This window comes from Humulus lupulus, chromosome 5, assembly GCF_963169125.1.
Source record: "Humulus lupulus chromosome 5, drHumLupu1.1, whole genome shotgun sequence".
Lineage (NCBI taxonomy): Eukaryota > Viridiplantae > Streptophyta > Magnoliopsida > Rosales > Cannabaceae > Humulus > Humulus lupulus.
Window position 1 is genome coordinate 222,465,490 of NC_084797.1, and position 21,071 is coordinate 222,486,560.

Here is a 21,071-nt window from a genome sequence, read left to right on the forward strand (position 1 = left end):
CAGAAGCTTCTAACAAGGTCATTTTCGCCAATATCAAAAAGAACTTGGAAGATAAAAAAGGCGCGTGGGTAGAAGAGTTACCAAAGATGTTGTGGGCATACATAACAACAAAAAGAACATCCATGGGCAAGTTGCCCTATGCTATGGTATACAGAACAGAAGCAATTATCCTCATAGAGGTGGGCCTGCCAACACTTCGTACAGAAATCGCTTCTAATCTGAACACGAACAACGAGCAGCTGACCCATAACCTCAACCTCTTGGAAAAATTACGTATGATAGCACATATTAGACACGAAGAATACCAGAAGACATCAAAACGCTATTACAATAAAAGGGTACACTCACGCTCATTAAGAAGGGAGATTGGGTTCTGCACAAAGCTACTGGAAATCAGAAAAAGCTGGAGCCTAACTAGGAGGGTCCATTTGAAGTCATAGAAGCGTTGGGGCGAGGGTCTTACACTTTGAAGAACATACATAATGGCAAGAATGTACCACATACTTGGAACTCAATGTCTTTAAAATGTTACTATTGTTAAATGCTATATGTACTCCACAATTCAAAAAGTAATAAAACAACTTTCCTTTTTTATATCACTCTATAATACTTTACTTAGTCAACATCTGCTGACGCAAATCTATGTACGGAATCTCTCCTGACGCATCATAGGCAGTACACACATGTGAACACTGCCACCCTACTTGGTCTACACTAGGAGATAATATTAACATGTATACTTTAATATATCATTATCTACCTATATGGGTTAAAACATTATTCACTTGAACAACACCCCACCTACCACGTCCAATATAAATATAGCCCTGTGGTGGTCAATTAAACACACAAAGAGGCATGATGCCTCCCTCATTCTACTAGTTCACTAGTTCTCTCGTGGCATCTACACAATGTGTTCCTCATTAGGAATCGCATTACACGACCAAATGTGTTCTAAGCTGACCTGACTAAAGCAACGAGGAGCTAGGGTCAGCCATTTCGCAATCTAATCTGACCTGAAAATGCGAGTTTGGTTGTCCTGTCAGGGTAGTATTCACCATCTACCTTGTCCTCTTGCTTTGCTGAAAGACTATGTGTATACAACTTACACTACAATCTTCCCATCCGGTCAAGCAAATAGAAGAGCCTCGCCTACGAGGTCTAATCCACCTTGACTACTACAGCAGAACCATCAGACACCCCACTTTGGCTCTGCCTCATCCAGAATAACTGGTTTTGCAATCCAAGAATGGGAGGAACTTTTCCAGCACTCATACCCATGTCCTACCCGCTAGCTGTCTCTGTTGGGTTTAATGGCCCACCCCTTCTTCGGAGTGCCTATCTCAGCAAAAGGTACCTAATAAACCAAGGAAAGATGACCAATCTTAGGCTCTGCCTCGGCGCCCAGCCTCGCGTGCTGTGTTCTAAGTCCAAGCTCAGCCACGTCGCCTCCTCTCACAAATGGTAGAGCATCTAACTTTCTCTTTCACACACCCAAGGGGATGACTTAGCTCTAAGGAGGGAACAGCGCACTCAACTCTCTCAATGAACACAAGAATAATGCACTCAACTCTCTCAACGTTCGCAAGGACAATAAACACGTATTTTGTAAATCAACAACTTATTGAAAGATCTGTTTTATTTATAAAATACTTTCTGTTAAATATCACTTTACAATTATTTTCATAATTCATTGTCGTTTTTGTTCATGACAAACATAACATTACTTATTACATACACCTTCTGCTAATGACTAATCCCACTCAATGCGACGCACATACTCCGTCATCGCACTCTCTAGCTTCGAATGACCTATCCCATATCGCTCACATGATATGTAGCATGGGATTCCAATTCTCACTAACTCATTTAACGCCCACATCGAGTACAACCATTGTGGCTTATCAAAGATCTACCTCAGAAATGGCACGTTTACCCAATCACGGTGCTCACCTGAAATGGAAATATCATCAAAACCATTTGATCGAATTAAAATTATGCACACATAACTCATTCCACACTTAACTATGCATTCTCTCCCACCATCTGTACGGGCTTCTCCTATATCTCTCACACAGAGGCCTGAAGCGCTTGTGAAGCCTCTCATCGATACACGTCAATGGAACCTCACAAGCTTCAATGTTATCATTTTCATAATATCAAACAGACATATTTGACAACAGATAGAACCAAAAACTTTATATACGATACACCTCTACATATACAATGTACATTGTCTCAATACTATACATTACAAGAAATCATTGTCCAAAAATGAAAATGAGAGGGGAGGGGAACACATATATATAATATATAAGAGTTATGTCGACCGTTCTACGACACCTCTTTCACTCCTTGACATTGCCTCTGTCACTGGCATTGACTCTGTGACCGCCTTTTTTTCTGCTACCATCTGTGCAGATGCCTCTCTAGCAGCCTCTGCAATGGCAACAGTACCCGAGACAGAAGCCACCTCCACTGCAACATCGCCTTCTTCGGCAGGTTCTCCACTTGCAGTGTAGATCGAACCCAGAGCATCACCCCTTTGCCTCAATTTCTCCAGATGCTGCACCGGGTAGTTGATTTGCAAATCCCCGAGCTCACCAAGTTACTGTTCAACGTCATATTCTCCCACATTCACGTCTATACTTTTACAGTACATCTCCAGCTTAGCCCATTTCTCCTCTGGAGTCTGCTTCTTATTGCACAACGCAAGGTCCATATACTTTGCAGTGTCCACTTCAGCAATCCTCATGAACTTTCGTTCGGTAATTTCATGATCTCTAATGCACTGCCTCGTGGCCTCCACTACTTCCTCTTCCATCTCCAGCAAAACAAACAGGTCAAACACTTAATACTTAAAACACAAACTTCAACCATACAATCATCATGACAGTCTATACATAACATACCTCGGTCATTTCTTTCAACTGCCGCTCATTTTTGGATATGACCTCCTCTTTCTCCTTTAATTCAATGTTTAACTGAAGTTCCGCCTCCAGCTTCTACTTCCGTACACTTGCAACGTTCATCTTCAACCCCTCCACCTTCCCTTGCGACTCCTTCCTCTCCTTCTCCCCCAACTCCTTATCTGTTTGCAAAGACACCATATCTTCCTGCAATTCGTTGATAATTTCATTCAACATCACCATCCGCATCTCATGCTCCACGCAAAACTGGCTCTTCTCCATCAACTTGTTGGCCATCGTCACTAAGTCCGCCTTTGGCTTGTCACACTCCAACTCTAGTCCAATGGACCCTACCAACTTGGCCTTAGTGGATGCCACTTTCTCTTTCACCTCTGCCAGCTCTGCTTCTAGCCTTTTAACAACCTCTACAAGCACACTGTGGTTAGCTTCAGCCACCCTCCTTCCCTCACATTCCTCCTCGAGCATGGTCACCTATTCAGCCATCGTAGAGCTCTTTTGAACAACCACTGCATACTCCCTTCTAGTAGCAAATGTGCATACATAACTCTGTAGAAATTCAATACATTTGTCAAACATTAATGCAACACACAAAATATAAGTGAAATCATAACATGTAAAGGTTATTCACACGAATATTCCAGAAAGTGGTACTCACCATCCATATATGATCGGACGCTTATTGTAGCAAGTCACCCTGACCACTCAGCAATCCAACCGCTTCAGCAGGAAGATGCAACCGACTTATGCGAAGCATCTCTTCCATCACCTCCACTGACACAGTCAACACAAACTCCTGCAATCCCTATGCTCTGCCAATTGCTTCTATTCATGCTGACGTAGTAACAAAAGCAACGGGGGCAACCGGTTCCCCACCTGCTAATGACGACACCACAAGGCTATCAAATGCCAACGCAGTTAATCCCAACTCAGGGAGTCACGACATGGAAGAACGAGAAATCAACCCTTCGCCAACATCCTCACTTAGATCACTCAGCAAAAACATTGGCGTCTGCACCGCAGAAGACGTCAGCTACTCTAAGAAGGTGTTGGGTGAGTCAAAGTTGTTCATCGTCTCTGGGGATAGGATAATGACCTCCTCTAAGGACGTCTCTACTACTGCAGAGGCGGGGCAAGCATCGGCACCTGAGCTCTGGCCACCTACGGCCTTAGTAGCTTCTAACTTCTAAGGAACAGAAGCAGTTTCCATGCTTGAAACATCGTGGTTTAAATCTCGCAACACCTAGGTGATTGCTTAGCTCGCATCTATTGAACATGAAGGGTTACCTGTGGTTCCCAAGCCGCCCCCGAAATCATCCTCTAAAAAGAGGTTCTTATGGGAGGTAGAGGCGGGACATTTCACCTCTAATCCGTGCTTGTTAGTAGGACAGGTGTCAAAGCCTCTATACGAGGCAGTAGCAGAGGTCACCACTCCTGCAGAGCCAGGAAAGATGTTGGGAGATCTCACCCCCACTAGCGTGTCATTAAGCGCCCGTGTGTGAGCCGTCGTCCCTGGTGATTTGACTGTTGCATAGGAAAAAGCCACTGGGGGCAAGTCACTTTTCGAGCCCTCCCCCAGGGAGGATCCAGGTGCAAAGGAAGAAGAGAACAACTTAGCTTGAGAAGCAGCGTGAGCGGACCCCAGAGACGTTTTGGGGAGAAACAAAGCCTGCCCAAGTGGCGTTTTCCCAGGCGTAAGCTTAGGAATTGTCAAGGAAGAACCTCCAGTGGCAGAAGCAGACCCTCTCAGAATACGGAGTTTGGGCGAAATTAATTATCCATCGTCTGAACCCTCATCAAAGGAATCTTCCTGTGACTTCCTCTTCCCCAGGGTGTCCTTTGACAAAGGCACCTATTGAAGAGGCTGGATTTGCAGAGCTGCAAAGGGCGTGGAGGATCGCCCTTGTATACAAGAGGAACGGCGCGCCAGAGCAGATTTGTCTAGGGAAGCTTCTTAAGAGTGGGGTGGCTCAGAGCCATCTTTCTTTTTGCTCTCAGGGGCCCCCTGACGCTTGGCGCACGATGCAAAGGTTTCAGAGCACGCCCTTTCGAACTCAGTCCTTGATATTTTCAAAGTAGATGAAGTAGGGGTAGGCCTTTTTAAGAACACTCCCAACTGCTTCGCAGATACAGTCGTGACCTTGGCGAGGGATATGTCACTTTTCGTAGTCCTGACTCACATGGCCCCTAAATCAGTTCGGTCTAGGAAGCAGAGGTGAGTCATAATTTTCATACAGTAAGGATTCATGACTCCCCTGATGCTAATGGCGCTCTCTTTAGAATCATGGATGAGTCCCTTCTCTATCCACAGACTTTGCCTCTCAGGGTTCATGCTGACTTGAGGCCATGAAAAATCTGTGACATAAGAAAAAATTGAAACACGTAGGTCCGTATGAATAATCTATTATTTAAAACAGAAGATACACACATAAAAAGAAAAACAAAGCAGAAACAAGGTGCACCTTTGATGAAAACTCTAGCAAGGGGGAAAATTTCTTGGGGCAAAAACTCAGGGTACCATGCGCCTCCAACAATGAAGAAATGCCTTCCCCAATTCTTGTGGGAACTATTGAAATCAGTGAAGATTGTACGGTCCTTCTTAGGGGAAAGATAGAAGGTCTTCCAAGGCTTTCCTTCTACCGCGTTGTTGGTCGACTTGGTGAAGCATGCGTAAATGTCATTTGATTGAATGTCGACATTCCTAAGAGCTCCAATCATCTAGGCCCCAACAATGGATTGGATGGCGTTTGGGAGGAACTAAGAAATGTGAGCCCCGGAGTTTGAAATTATTTGGACCAGCAGAGTAGGAAGAGGAAACCGAAGCCACTCAATGTGTCTCAAACTCATGACAATCTCACCAGGCTTAACCACATCCTTAAACTGCCATTCTTTTAATTCAAAATCCGTAAGCATTCGAACTGTGACGTTGTCTGGGATATCAAATGACTTGCATATATGGTCGAATGCAGCTTTATATCCTTCACGGTCTACAGGTTTAGGGGATGAGCGTGAAGCCATAGGTGCAGAGATTCGAATGGCTGACTATCTACAAAAGAGAAAGAGCAAATGAACTTAGAGATTTTTCTGTCTTTCTCTGAGAAAATCAAAATGGAACATAGTTGATTTGAAAATGAAATGAAATGATTTGAAACAGTAAAGTGAAAAAGGGAATACACACAGGCGAGGTGTAATGCGCGGTAATTGTGTGCTCAATAAATTTGAGGTGACAATTGTGAGGTTTCGCCATGATTTTTTGCACGCGGTGATTCTCGATTGAAGGGAAATGACGGCATTGGGCGAAAATTTTGAAGACGAAGAGTCGACCCAAGGTTTGAACGATCTAATAAATATACCAAATTCAAAACTCGGGCCTAGGGGCATCTGTTGGGCTCAAAATATTCGGCCCAAATGTTTTGATGTTTAGGGTAAAGTGAAACAGGGCGTTTAGTCCGACCAAAGGAGCCAAAGTCAAAGGTCGTGGATCAGAGGTGGACCCTGCCTCTATCCTCTACATACCTGAAAGATCCAAAAGCGTTTTGGCGAGAAATTCAGTTATTCATTCAACCAATTAGGAAGTAGACTTAACCGATTAACTTCTTACTACTTTTGACCCTATAAATATCATGATCCCATTTAGAGAAATGATCGGAATCTGACATAAGCATCGGAGTGTCTTTCTTGCAGGTACTCCCAGACGGTTCGACGATCACTCGAGCCATCCACATTACCGGAAAGAGATCGGAGAACTTGACAACAAGTACCACCCAATTTAGAAAGACAAGATTGTTGCATCAACACTTTGTGTTTATAATAATGTTCATTTGTTACAATGTAGTTTGAAATCGTACATATTTGATAGCTAAACTCAAATTTAAGTAATAAAATTTTACCAATTTAATCAATTGCTATCAATTATATGAATTTCAAATTCAAATTTAACTACATATACCTGATTGTAGTTTGGTCATATTGATAAAATTTTATTTATCAAATATGAATCTAGGGTACCAAATATGTATGATTTTAAAATACAGAGTACCATATAAGCATGATTGAAAAAAGAGTGTACCAAAATAATACTTTGTAAAAATAAAATCCCTAATAATATTAATAAGCGTACCACTCTTTCTAATATAAATATATATATACTAATAATATATCAACACTATAGAGAAAATCTTACTTTCAGCTATAACAAAATTTGTAACTAGAATTATTAATATTTACAAATTTCTTATTTAACTTCAATTTGAAATAAATTGATGATTAGTTATTTCACATTTAATATTTAATTTTTCTAATTTAATTATTCATATCAAACATAATATGTTAATGTTATTGTGTTATTGATGTTATTATGTTATTTAATGTTATTATGTTATCATTAAAGTTATTCTTTATATTTGTATTTGGTTTTGTGTTTTGTTATGTTAACTCTTGTTTTATTGAGTTCTCAAAGTTGTTGAAGACTATTACGGATGTTGAAGTATGAAGCACTAATAACAGATAAGTTTTAATTTTATTTTTTATTGTAATAATAGGAAGAAATATTTAATCTTAAATTGTTGTTATTATTATTTAACATGTTAATATTATTGTTTTCTCTTTATTTCATTCTTAAAAGTTTAATATTCATATCAATTTTATTTTTAGTATTTTTTGTAGGTTGTTTTGTTATCCAAGAAGAAGGTGTGACTTTAATGATGCTATTGGCAAATAATTATAATGTAGATAAGTTTTTTGTTCTTTTTTCCATTACAATTGATAATTTTATAATTGTCATGGTATTTAGTATTATTGTCCTTTAAATTTTATCATTCATTCAATTTCATTAACTATTGTTGCTTTTGTTTGTATGATATTTTATTTTATTTTATAGGTTGTTTCTCAATTATAAAAGCAAAATGTGTGGAGTAGATGGTGGACATGAAATTTGATTATTTGGGTAGATCTTCGAGTAAATGTTGTGGGTACATATTGTTTAGCAGTTCTGTTTACTTTTTCTTAAAGAGCCACATTTTACATTCATCTTGGGTCTTTATTAGAGGTTATAACAAGTTTGTTATCTAGATTTCTAGGAGAGTCCCTAATCCATGATTCATCATTTCATGGTTAGTTGTGCATGCTCTTAGGATGAAAAGATAACTTATTTAGTTAGAAAATATCCATAATTTTCTTTGGGATATTTATTCTTTCTAGGTTGTACGACATTATGATATTTGTCAATGAAGTTAGCATTGCTCAAAAATATAAATTTGTAATTAAAAAAACATTATCATGATTAATAAATATTAGCAGACCATGATTATTATTTATACTAATAATCTTAAAACAATTATAGATAACAACAATATTATTTTTGTATAAATAAAAACATAAATAATAATATTAGTTATGATAAATAGAGAGACAATACATATGTACGGTGTGGCATGATTAATAATTGAAATGATATTATAAAATTTAAATTTTAAGATATATTTAATATTATAATGTTATGAATAATAATAATTTTAAAAGGTGATAATGATATTTTGGGTCTTTATATAAATTTGCCATTATAATCTTTTTTTTTTTTTTCCTGGTTTGTGTTATAATGTACTAGGTGTAAGCAACATGCATTGCATGTTTGCTTGATTTTATTTAGAAAATTTATTAATTATTTTTATTAAATTTTTTATATTTTTCATATAAATTTTCAAAAACTAAATAATATTATATATAAAGGAATGACATAATTAAACATATTAAAAAAATATTAAACTAAAACCTAGTTTATGGTTTTTTTTATAAAATCAAAATATGATAATCATTTAGATCACAAACTACCATATTTACTGTACAAAACATTCATGATATTATTCAAATCATACCAATGATTAGAGAATAAGCTTGTTTATTTTCTATAGAATATAAATGTTATTCTAATTTCTTATGTGGTTACATAATCATACTATTTGTACACACACAACACCTATATATATAATATATTTATAATATTTTTTGTTATATAATATTAATATATATATATGGAAGAATTTTCAATGGTTACTACCCGTAAATAGGTACTAACAATTATGATGATGTGGCAACATAGTGACTTGGTATAGCAAGTAACCAAAAGGTAAATATTTTTTTTCTACATTAATTTCGAATTTTCATATATAGTGCTTAAATAAGATTTTTTTTAATTCTTTAATTTAATAAATATGTGACCACCATGTAATCAGGTAGCCTTTCCAAAAATTTTAAAAAATTAAAATTTATTTTTAGAAATATTAATTAACAACTATAAATATGAACCATTGATATTAATCTAATAGTTAATATTAAAGTAATCATTCATGGGTAGTAAACATTAAGAGTGCCCTTATATATATATATATATTTACTAGATACAAGTAACATGCAATGCATGTTTTTGTAGTTTATTTATAGAATTTATTAATTATTTTTATTAAATTTATATTAATGTCAAATAAACATCTTTTTTTAATTAAATAATTTATTTATTTTTTTTAAGTTTATGTTTGTTCTAATATTTGAATTTGGGAGTGACAACAAGAGATTATACATTATATGTTTAATGTAATATTAAATATTATACGTAGATTTTAAATTTAAGTTTCTTGCTAGTTTTTTTTTTTAAAAAAAACAATTTGTTGTCAATTGACATTAGATTATATTATATGTTTAATATGATATTATTCAAATAAGTAAGTTTAAGTTTAAGTTTAATTAAATTTTATTTAAGATATAAAACATATGATTTTATTATTTTTAAATAATTATCATTGTAAAATATCTAAAAATATTATTTTTTAATTTGTTTAATTATTTATTATTTTTAAATAATTATCATTGTAAAATATCTCAAAAATATCACATTTTATTTTTTTTTAATTATTTATTATTTTTAAATAATTATCATTGTAAAATATCTAAAAAAATATCTTATTTTAATTTTTTTAATTAATTATTTTATTTTATTTTATTTGAGTTTAAGTGATGTTTACAAACTACCGTTAAATATAAGAATATTCTGTTAAATATAAAAATATTTCATTAATGCTAACATTAAAAAAATAAAAGACCGTTAAAACCAAGAATTTTCGTTATCTACACACTTATTATATATATTTATATAAGTTAGATTAAGTAATAAAAGAAAATAACATATTTTCTTTTTAAATGTAAATGATAAATATTTATATAAAATTTAATATTATATATCATTATTATAATAATATTTATAATATTTAAATTTAAATTAATATAATTACTAAATATTTATTATACCAAAATTTTATAAAAATTAGGATTATATATTATAATAATAATATTTGATAACATTTGAATTTATATTAGCATAATTATTAAATATCTAGTTTTATATTATATATTATAATAATAATATTTGATAATATTTGAATTTATATTAATATAATTATTAAATATCTAGTTTTGTGTTATATATTATTTAAAAAGTGATATTTTATCACATTTGAATTTATATTAATATAATTATTAAATATCTAGTCTTATATTAAATATTATTATTGTTATACCCAGATTTCGAGCCATGAGAATTGTGACCTCGAAAGCTGAATTCATAATGAATGAACTCGTAAAGTCTGGAATATGTTCAAAATCTAAACATCGAGCCTGCGAAGCAAAGACGACTTCGAAGATGATAGCCTCGAAATCCTCACAAGCTCGAAAGATAGACCCCGAGGTGCATCTGTTCTCGGGGATGACCTCGGATCAGGGGCTCCGAGCCTGACGCGCGTACGAGCTCGAAGTCATGTGGCCTCAGGAGATGTTATAGCTCGAAAGTCAATAAGAAACCTGGGAGAATAGGGTCTTGGTGATATAGGATAACAACTTTGAATATCCTAATGAGTCATCTATAAGAGACGCGGTCTACATTTATTACTGTAAATCCCCTACAATCAAGGGATATTATTTGATCAGTTATACGCCCCCTGATCTTCAGGAGACGTTTCCTTTTATATCGGATTGCAGGCATTTAATGCCATTTAATTTATTTGCATATATAGAGTAACTTCCCAAAATATGTGGGATAGTATTCTGAAATCTTCTCTATAAATAGAGACGTCATGCACCATTGTAACGGGGGGAATTTCGGTGATCTTGAGAAAAAAACTCTGAAGAATTCATCCTTGAAGAATTTTCAGAGATCATCTTAAGTTTTATAACAAAGACTCGTGGACTAGGCAGATTTAACTGCTGAACCACGTAAAAAATCGTGTTTGTGTTATCCTATTTTTATTGGCCATTACTGATTATTGTTTACGTGCTCTTCTTTCACTGTTGACGAAAAATGGCGTCAACAGTTTGGTGCTTTCGTTGAGAGCCTTAAGCATTCAGTCCCTGAGTAAGTTATGGCCACTAATAATCAGAACGCTCCTGAAGAGAATTACCCAAGACGTCCTGGGAAACAACCAATGGAAAACCCAGATGTCGAAGAAAGAAGTGGATCTTCCGATTCTCGGGGACCACCTGCTCCACCAAGGGATGAGGATATGTATTACAATCCTGAGCGGTATGTTCCCATTGTGGAACTTGAGAACCGGCAACTGAAACAGCAGTTGGCAGAGGCCAACAAACGAAATGAGGAGTTGGCAAGGATAGCCGCAGAGGCGCAGGTGGCTCAGCCCCCGCCTCCGCGTGAAAACCAAGCCCCTCCTCCAAGGGACGTACACGTTCCTCCCCGCAGACCATGTGGGCGTCCACGAAAAGATGCTGCCACAAGAAGGCCGGCTCAACCTCCGGCACCAACAGAGCCATCCGCTCCCCCTAGGCCCCAGAGAAGTACTCGGGCTAGGGCCCCAGTTAATCCATATGTGGAAGTACCTGCAGGAACTGAGAACAATCGAGCCCCTGCAGAGGCTCGGACTCAAATCCCTGGGAGCGCACCAAATGCAACCAACCCATCTCAGGCAAACTTCGGACCTTCTAGGCCGCGAAATGGATGGCAGCCACCGTCACCCATACGGTTCCCTCCATCACCTATAAGATATCCTTCACCCCCTCGCAGGAATGCTCAACCAGTTCGAGATCAGGGCGAGAGGCGTGCGGGAGGGAGACAAGGAAACGGGGAAGCTTTCCAGGAGCGGAGAGGCGCCCCATCAGAAAGAAGTCAAACATCTCGGTCTCGCACGGCGGAGACGAGGCAGCATGGAAGAGATCCATCTCGAAATAACTATGCGACGAGTTTTACTAGTGACGACTCAGGAGATACCAGGTCGGTCAACAAGCATGATCGAGGTCGTAAGAATATTGGAAGCCGCAGAAATCACCCCGACCTGCGAGAACACCTGAATCAGAGTCGGGTTAATGTTAACCCGATAAATCCGGACCTGAGGGATCGCTTGAATAGGCGTAAAGATCCCTTACGGAGGCGCGAGCCTGGAATTGTGATCGATGACAACCGATTCCAGACAGTACCTCTCCCGGACCCAGTCCAAGAAAGAATTGACCAGCTTGAAAGGGCCTTTAGGCTTTTGAAAAATGAGCAAGAACACGAGCGATATGAAGATTCTGACGAGGACCTTGATCCGTTTTCCCCCCATATTTCCAACACTCCATTTCCCCAAGGGTTTCAGATCCCTCACATCCCAACGTTTGAGGGAAAGACCGACCCGTATAGTCATCTGAGTACGTTCAACACCATAATGAGAGCCAGTATAGTGGGTTACGAGCTCAGATGCATGTTGTTTCCAGCATCATTGACAGGACCAGCCAAAAGCTGGTTCGAAAAATATAAGAGACACTCAATAACTTCTTGGGAGCAGCTGTCTAAAGACTTTAAGAAGCAGTTCAGAGCCATGATGGGGGTTAGACCAGAGGCATCAACCCTAACTAACGTTCTGCAACAACCGGGCGAAACGTTAAAAAGTTACCTCACAAGGTTTAACCTGGAAGTTGCCCGAGCTCGAAACGTAGATGACAGTGGACACCTAATGGCTATCCAAGCCGGAGTAATGCCAGGGAGTGCCCTCTGGGACGACATGCAAAGGAAACTGGTGAGGTCCATAACCGAGTTTAACAGACGAGTGCAGAGGTTTGTCAATGTAGAAGAAGTGAGGTCGACACTTAATGTGACTTCCCAGCCCGAAACTACAACAATAAACGTCAACTCTGCCTCAACCTCGGCGGACCCAGTAGCTTCAAATCTTGCTGTAGAAAACCCCTCCAAGAGAAAAAAGAGCGAAGGGAGTAACCCCGAGGCCGAGGGAGGAAAGAAAAAGAAAGGGGAGAGATATTTCTCCGTGTACAGAGTGTACACCGAGCTCAACGAGTCTCGGGAGAACATATACCTGGCCAATGAAAACCAGGTCCCCTTTAGGCGTCCGGACCCGATGAGAAATCAAAAGTCCAAGAGGGACTCTAGTAAGTATTGCCTATTTCACAGAGACACCGGACATACTACCGATGAATGTCGACAGCTGAAAGATGAGATCGAAGGATTGATCTCGAGAGGTTACTTCAGACAATATGTCAAGAACCAGAGTACTAGTCAAGCGGCCGCGAGCCAGAAAGTAGCCGCGCCTCCACCCGCACAAAACAATAATTCTCGAGCTCGGGAAGAAGATAGGCCCCCGCCAATAGATGGAGAGGATGTAATAACCATCTCGGGAGGGCCTCATCCCGCAGGAATGGGCAGGAATGCCCAAAAGAGATACGTTAACGAGCTGAAGACTGGGGACGGGTCTCCCTATGAACCCGAACCTAGGGCTCCAAAAAGCCAGAGGATTGAATCCCAACCAATAACCTTCACTGAGGAAGACGCGTCCCATGTCCAGTTTCCTCACCATGATCCGCTGGTCATCACTCTCCAACTGGCCAATAAAAGGGTCCACCGAGTTCTCGTAGACAATGGGAGCTCAGTCAAAATTCTCTATAAGGCAACCCTCGAGAAGATGGGACTCTCCCTTCGCGACCTGAAAGCGTGTGCAACTACTTTATACGGCTTTTTAGGAGAAGGGACCGCCTGCATGGGATCCATCGAGCTCCCCGTAACCTTGGGAGACTACCCAGTCTCGGCAACCAAGATGATGGAGTTCGTAGTAGTAGATCTACCTTCAGCCTACAATGTGCTGCTCAGGAGACCCGCCCTGGTTGGGCTGGGGGCAGTCTCATCAGTAAGGCATCTGGCCCTTAAGTTCCCGACCCTAAGCGGTGTTGGAGCATTGAAGGGAGATCAATTGGCTGGGAGGGAATGCTACAGCATTTCCTTGAGAGGAAAGAAACAGACGAGCACACAAACACTCGTCATTATTCAAAATAAAGACGGGACAGTCTTAGAGATTGATGAAGAGATCAATCCAAGGGTTGAGGAGAAAGCTGACCTCGAACCCTTAGAAGAGCTCGAAGAAATTCAGCTCGAGGAAACCGATCCCTCGAAAAAGGTGAAGGTTGGAAAACACCTCCAAGATGAGACAAAATAGCAACTAATTTTCTTTTTGAAGAAGAACCAAGATGTCTTCACGTGGTCACACTCGGACATGGTGGGAATAAGTCCGAATATAGCTAGCCACACACTGAATATAGACAAAAGCTTCCCTCCGAAGCAACAAAAGTGAAGACAGCTGGACGAAGACAGAAAGAAGACACTAAAGGAGGAGGTTGACAGGTTAAAGGCAAACCGCACTACAACAATATTTAGTATATATTACATTAAAGAATAGCATATATTTAGAAGTGCTATTATTGGTGTGGGATTAAAAAGACACGGAAGACATTTTGGCGCCATATGAATAATAAAACTCAGGCGCCAAAATGAATTTTTTTTTTGTTAGTCTCATCTGCCAAATTCCATCTCTCACTCACGAAGATTTCTCTCAGCCTCCATCTCTCACTCACGAAGACTCACTCCACCCTCTCCGCCCTCTCAAATCTAAGTTACCCGAAAGATTTCTCTCAGCCTCCATCTCTCACTCACGAAGACTCACTCCGCCCTCTCCGCCCTCACCGCCTCACAAAGTCTCTCTCTCATCTCGTCTCTCCAGAGTGGAGCTCTTTCTCTGTCTCGTCTCGTCTCATCTCGTCATGGCTACTCTGAAGTGAGTTTTCTCATATTTCCCTCTACTTGGATTTCTTGTATTATGACTATGGCGATGAATCACTTATTTCAGAAATCAGGGCTATTTTGAGGGAGAATGTAATTTTAACTGCTGGTTCAAATCATGACATGAATACAAGATGTCTAGGTCTATTTAGGATCTATGAATGGCTTGGCTCACTGTCTTTACAAGATGCTTTATTAAGACTTCTCTGGGTACAAAATGCTATGTTCTAATTTATACATCTTTGGTGATTTTCAGGATATTGGCTAATTCTAAACCCTGTCCAAAGTGCAAACGGCCGATTGAGAAAAACCAAGGGTGTATGCATATTACTTGCACTCCACCTTGTAAATTTGAGTTTTGTTGGTAAGATTCTTTGCAACTGTAAATAGAACTCAGTTTAATTGGAATTATAGGTTTGCTAATTAACTTTTTGCATTTTGTAATTCTAGGAAGGGGTGTTTTGTTGCATTACTCTTTTGTTCTTAGTTAATGTCATTTGTCTATGTGAATGCCTTTTGTCATGTGAATCATTGAATTACTGGTTCTAGAGGAATAGAGATCTTTTGTTCAGAACATTGTTTATCATGGATGACTGAAGCCCATTATATTTTCTATTTGTATCATCTCTTTCTTTTCTTTTGTTTTTTTGGCCCATTTCTTTTCTCTTACTAATTCCTTTCAAGAAGAAGTTTACTTGTGGTTGCTTAATCCTAATGAATTTATTAATGCTTCTAGGCTCTGCCTTGGTGCTTGGTCGAACCATGGTGAGAGGACTGGCAGTTTTTATGCATGCAATCGTTACGAAACAGCAAAGCAAGAGGGAGTGGTGTATATCAATACAGCTTAAATGTTTATTTGTCACTTGAGATATGTTTCCCTATATTTTTGGTGCTATATTTAAGTGAGTCAATTTTACAGTATGATGAAGCTGAGAAAAGAAGAGAGATGGCCAAGAACTCGCTAGAGAGGTATACTCATTATTACGAAAGATGGGCAACTAACCAATCGGTATGTACCAGTTCGCCAAATGTGCTAATATTCTTTCAGTTGTTGACGTTTCAATTTAGTCTTTTTTCCTTTTTACTTTGATGATTCTTCTGTTATGATTTATAGCAGAAATTGATCACTCAATATGCGAAGCATTCCTTTTTGTTTTCTACATGGACAATGTTGATTTTAAGGGAAAAAAAGAGTGAAACAGTGTATCTTAAAATAGTACCCTTAGTTTACCTTTGGAAAGTGGGATTGGATTAAAAAATAGAAGAGATAAACATAGAATTAGGAGAAAATAAGTTGGATGCAAAGTTGTTAACTTTTTTTTTCTTACCCTACAATACATAAAAATGAGGGATTGGATAGGATAAAATTATCTCTCAAGTTTTCAATTAGATTAAGCTATCCCATGTTAGGAGGATTAATTATTTTTTTTAATAGTCTCTCTAATTTTACAACAAAATCACTCTCCAATTTCACAACAAAATCAAATAATAAATATTATCCAATCCAATCTCACCAAAAGAAAATAAAAAAAATTCAAGCCCACTTTCTACTTTGACCTTATTATCTTTTGACAGAAGCGCTTTATTCCCCGTTCATTTAATAGATATATCCCTTTGTAGTAATAGCTGCAATTACCTTTGGAATGTTTTGTTGAATGTATGTTTTGCGTGTTTACTTAGGTGCTTCTTTATATCTAATGTTTCATGCAGGAATGTTTTACTTTTATTACTTTGTAGAAAATAATAATTTTTACTTCAGCTAATAATTTACCAATTTAAAAAAGAAATTGTAGGATCAGTTTAGTGATTGGAATATAGGGAAAAGATAAAAGGAGTGAAGGAAGGCCAATGAAGAATGCGTTAGAAATAGAAATAGAAGAGTAAGAAGATAAGAGAGTGATGTATTTTTATCACTAATTCCAATAGCCTGGCCATATAATTAGGCCTGGTCAAATATGCAGTTCTTACTGAATGAAATCAAAATTAAACAAAATTTGAATTTTATAAATCAAACTTAAAGTGAATTGAAATAGCAAATAAACCCATATCCACATAGTAATCTAGAATATCATAAGCATCTAGTATTTAGACATCATCATCCCATTTATGAATTCATAAGTTTTGAATTGTGACAATAATTGGTACATACATTTGGCTTGACGACTCTTTTCAAACTCAAGGTCCAAAAAGTGAGTTGAGAAAATTAGGAATTCATGAGTTTTGTATTTGAAGACATGAAAATGTCACAGAATTACTATAGGTTTCTGGATATTATTTAATATACAGTTCAGAATCCACTAACATCATTTACAGACAGAGTGGGTCAACAAAATACAACACTTGGTAATGGTATATATATTGTGGCTATTTCCTTTTTTAGTATTTTATACCAGTCGTTTCTTATAACAAGTCAATTAATTCCTATCAGCTAGTTTGACTTTGATTCGTCTTTGTAGTGAGGTTTTAACAAATAGAATGTGATGTTTGATATTATTTGTTGTTTTGACCCTTGCTAGATTGTCAAGGAACTGTGGATTCTTGCTCTTTTATTATATACGTAATGGTGGAGTCTGATTTCTTATTTTTCATTCTAATTGCAGTCTAGGCAAAAAGCACTTGCAGACTTACAGCAAATGCAGAGCGTGCATGTAAGCATTATTATTACTTTTTTTTTTCTCTTTTCTGAACCAATTATTAGTTTAGTGATGATCTAGTGTGATATGTGCTATCAAATTGTAGATTTCTTCATGTGATATATATACATATTTATGATGTAAGTGATATATTGTTAGTTTCATGATCAAATTGTAGAGTACTTAAATTAATAGGTGGATATTATTATTATTGGTTTTTTTAACCCCCCTCTCTCTCATGCTTATTGTATATTTTTGAGAGGCTGATAGTTTTGACCATGCACGACTTTCTTTTAGGATTCATGGAGTTTTAACTCAATCAATTGCTAATTAGCAAAGGCACATGTTCTTATTAATGTATAAAAATGTGGGACATGCCCCTCAAGTGGTTGTTCTTTTGGTTCACCACTCTTGAATTAGATCTTTAGTTCTTTTTTTTGAATAGAAAAGGAAATAGCACTGCAGAAGTATGCCTTATTATTTTTTGAGCAAAGTATATCCCAAGAGAACAGTATTTCGACTCTTTCCTGTTTTTTTTATAACATTAGCTTTTTGTATGTTAACTGTTCATGCCTACTTGTCACTTAAAAAAAAATACTTTGCTGCCAACAAATAAGTTCTCTTCAGTTGTAACTATCCTAATTTATAAGATATTTCTGCTTTTGTTTTGCTCAAGCAATATTCATCTTCAATATATAAACCGTGTGTTATTCCTGTGATTGGAGGGAGGCAGATTTTTATTTTGTTTTCCTATTCTACATTTACTTGGCTGAGACTGTTCCTATTGTTACTTATCTAAGTTTTACAATTTATTCAATTTTTAGCTTGAGAAGCTGAGTGACATACAGTGCCAACCTGAGTCACAGCTAAAGTTCATAACAGAGCCCTGGCTTCAGGTAAGATAATTTAACTTTTATTTCAAGGTACAGTTTCTTCACTCGAAGAAATGAAATAATGTTTTCCTTACTATTTTTTTTTCAGATCGTTGAGTGCAGGCGTGTTTTGAAATGGACATATGCTTATGGATATTATTTACCAGAGCATGAACATGCCAAGAGACAGTTCTTTGAGTACTTGCAAGGTTAGTAGTATTATTCAGCTTGATTCTAAACTTATCTTTGTTTTGCCCTCTTTTAAGTTTTAACTTTGGCTTTTTGTGCAGGTGAGGCAGAGTCTGGGTTGGAAAGACTTCATCAATGTGCAGAAAAGGAGCTACATGTTTACCTTAATGCAGAGGGCCAATCAAAAGACTTCAATGAGTTTTGCACAAAACTTGCTGGACTGACCAGGTAGTTGCCAAACCAAAAATTTACTTGGCTTTTTTCTTTGAATCAGAAGGTCCTGTGCAACATGCATATTAATATTAATTTGTCTATGTGTGTGAATAAATATCTATCTAAATATATAGGGAGCTAGTTCGGTAGGGGTGTTTTCCCTATTGGCAGGGGTCAATTTTTTGTATGAAAAATGGTCTTTGTTATTTATTTGACATTGATGCTTTATCGATAAAGTGATTTATTATGACTGTTAGATTTAAATAAAATGGTAAAAATTGGTTTTCCTATTAATAGTGATAAAATAAAATTTCAATATGTAATGATTCCATATGTTTGTCTTTATTCATTGAAGAAGGCTTCTTTTGAGAAACTTGGTTGGAAGTGAATAATTACTGTACATTTTAGTTCAAGTAAAAATGTAATTTGGAGTTCTTCTTTACAAGTATATATTCTTAATTGAATACTTGTTCAATCATCTTCTGAAAGTATTGAAACTTGAGCAATTAATTTGTAATGTCCAAGATTGCATGATGACATTTTTTGGTGTGACTGTCTAGGGTGTTATGATAACACATGGAAACATTGTAGCCACTGCTGCAGCAGTTATAACAGTCATTCCAGAACTAAATAGCAAAGATGTCTACTTGGCGTACTTTCCCCTGGCTCACGTTTTTGAATTGGCAGCTGAGGTACCCACATATGTTCTTTTACTTGTGCATGTTAGGCACTAAAATTTGTTGTAACACACTCGTGACTTTCTAGTCTGTCATGGTGGCTACGGGATGTAGAATTGGTTATGGTTCCCCATTGACTTTAACAGACATATCAAACAAAATTAAGAAGGGAACCAAGGGAGATGCTTCTGAATTAAAGCCAACTCTCATGGCAGCAGTTCCTGCTATACTGGTAATTATTTCATATTCTTGAGATTTACAATAATTGAATTTGAGGTTTAACCTTGTTCTTTAATACAATTAAAAGGTTAAATTATTGGATTGCAAACTCTACTAGATTAGTGTGTCAACATGTGAAGTTATATGTCATACTTATATGCACGCAATCACTCGTCCAAATTCATTTAGATGCTAATACTTCCATATTTAGTTCCATGCTAGACTAACTATGCACTGTGAAATTCTTGCAATGGGTCGTGTTATTTTTCATTTCATGTGTATCTATTGCTTATTATTGCATACTTTTCTTTTTGGTTGATTATGCTTAAATAGGGCTCCTATTGGCCAAGGATATGGCTTGACAGAAACTTTTGCTGGAGCTGCTTTTTCTGAGGCAGATGACACATCAGTGGGCCGTGTAGGGCCACCCCTTCCTTGTTGCTACATTAAGGTATATTAAGAGTTGATCATTTATGCTTTAATTTCATCTAATATCAATATTCAACTGATTGCTTTTTGACATAGTGGTTATATAATATTTTGTATTGATTGCTTTTAGCCAGGTCTTAATGAGAAATTAAAATGCATGAAGCAACATGCTTTTAGATCAGTTCACTTAATATTATTGACTTCGATTTAAAAGAAATGATTTCTTTTTTCTTATTATTTTTAAAATAGATTCTTATCAAAACATTTTTGTTGGAAACTCTGGCCTCAATTTCAGGCAGTGGCTGCATAACCATGTCATTATCAGACAAAGAATCTTCGACAGTACATAGCAGAGATTTCTTCATCAAAATGACTGGTTTATGGTTTTCGGTTTTCATTTCTTGTTGTTCCTCTAGTTTCTTTACTCGTTCTTCCAGATGTTTTACATAATTGATGGCATCTCCCAGAACAGAAGTCCTGTCCATCTGTTAAGAGTTTACCATCATTTACAAATTTGAGAAATATTAATGGCTTTACATATATACAATGTAGTATTGAGATCCCATAAAAAGAAACTTATAGGATTATATAGTCATATCATGCTGAATTAATTGGCACAAAACTAGCAGTAAGTACCTTCTTTAGACCTGGAACCACAGCGGAAAGAGCGACTACAAGAATTTTACCATTTAATTACATTAAATAATAACATGTTTTAAAAAACGTAACTAACTCATATTAATATACATTTATTATTTAGTAATAACCTTGATATATTTGTCAAAAAAATATAATACTAACATTCCATTTTGTCTCTC

At 36.9% G+C, this 21,071-nt stretch overlaps 1 protein-coding gene across 1 annotated transcript; it reads left to right on the forward strand.

Annotated features, from left to right (window-relative positions):
• The first annotated feature begins 3,673 nt into the window (after nt 1-3,673).
• Nucleotides 3,674-18,962, forward strand: LOC133779980 (probable E3 ubiquitin-protein ligase ARI8). The gene is made up of 8 exons (XM_062219870.1): nt 3,674-4,059; nt 15,278-15,385; nt 15,758-15,848; nt 15,941-16,030; nt 17,622-17,669; nt 18,479-18,550; nt 18,636-18,735; nt 18,817-18,962. The coding sequence occupies exons 1-8, from the start codon at nt 3,674-3,676 to the stop codon at nt 18,945-18,947; spliced, it is 1,026 nt and encodes a 341-aa protein (XP_062075854.1). The 3' UTR covers nt 18,948-18,962.
• Nucleotides 18,963-21,071: the final 2,109 nt, after the last annotated feature.

What these genes read in the sequence shown, in the direction of transcription:
- LOC133779980 (XM_062219870.1), top strand. Translation starts at nt 3,674, where the DNA reads ATGCGAAGCATCTCTTCCATCACCTCCACTGACACAGTCAACACAAAC. An exon ending in GATGGGCAACTAACCAATCG is followed by an intron (nt 16,031 to 17,621) that starts GTATGTACCAGT and finishes TTCTAATTGCAG; the next exon opens with TCTAGGCAAAAAGCACTTGC. An exon ending in TAACAGAGCCCTGGCTTCAG is followed by an intron (nt 18,551 to 18,635) that starts GTAAGATAATTT and finishes TTTTTTTTTCAG; the next exon opens with ATCGTTGAGTGCAGGCGTGT.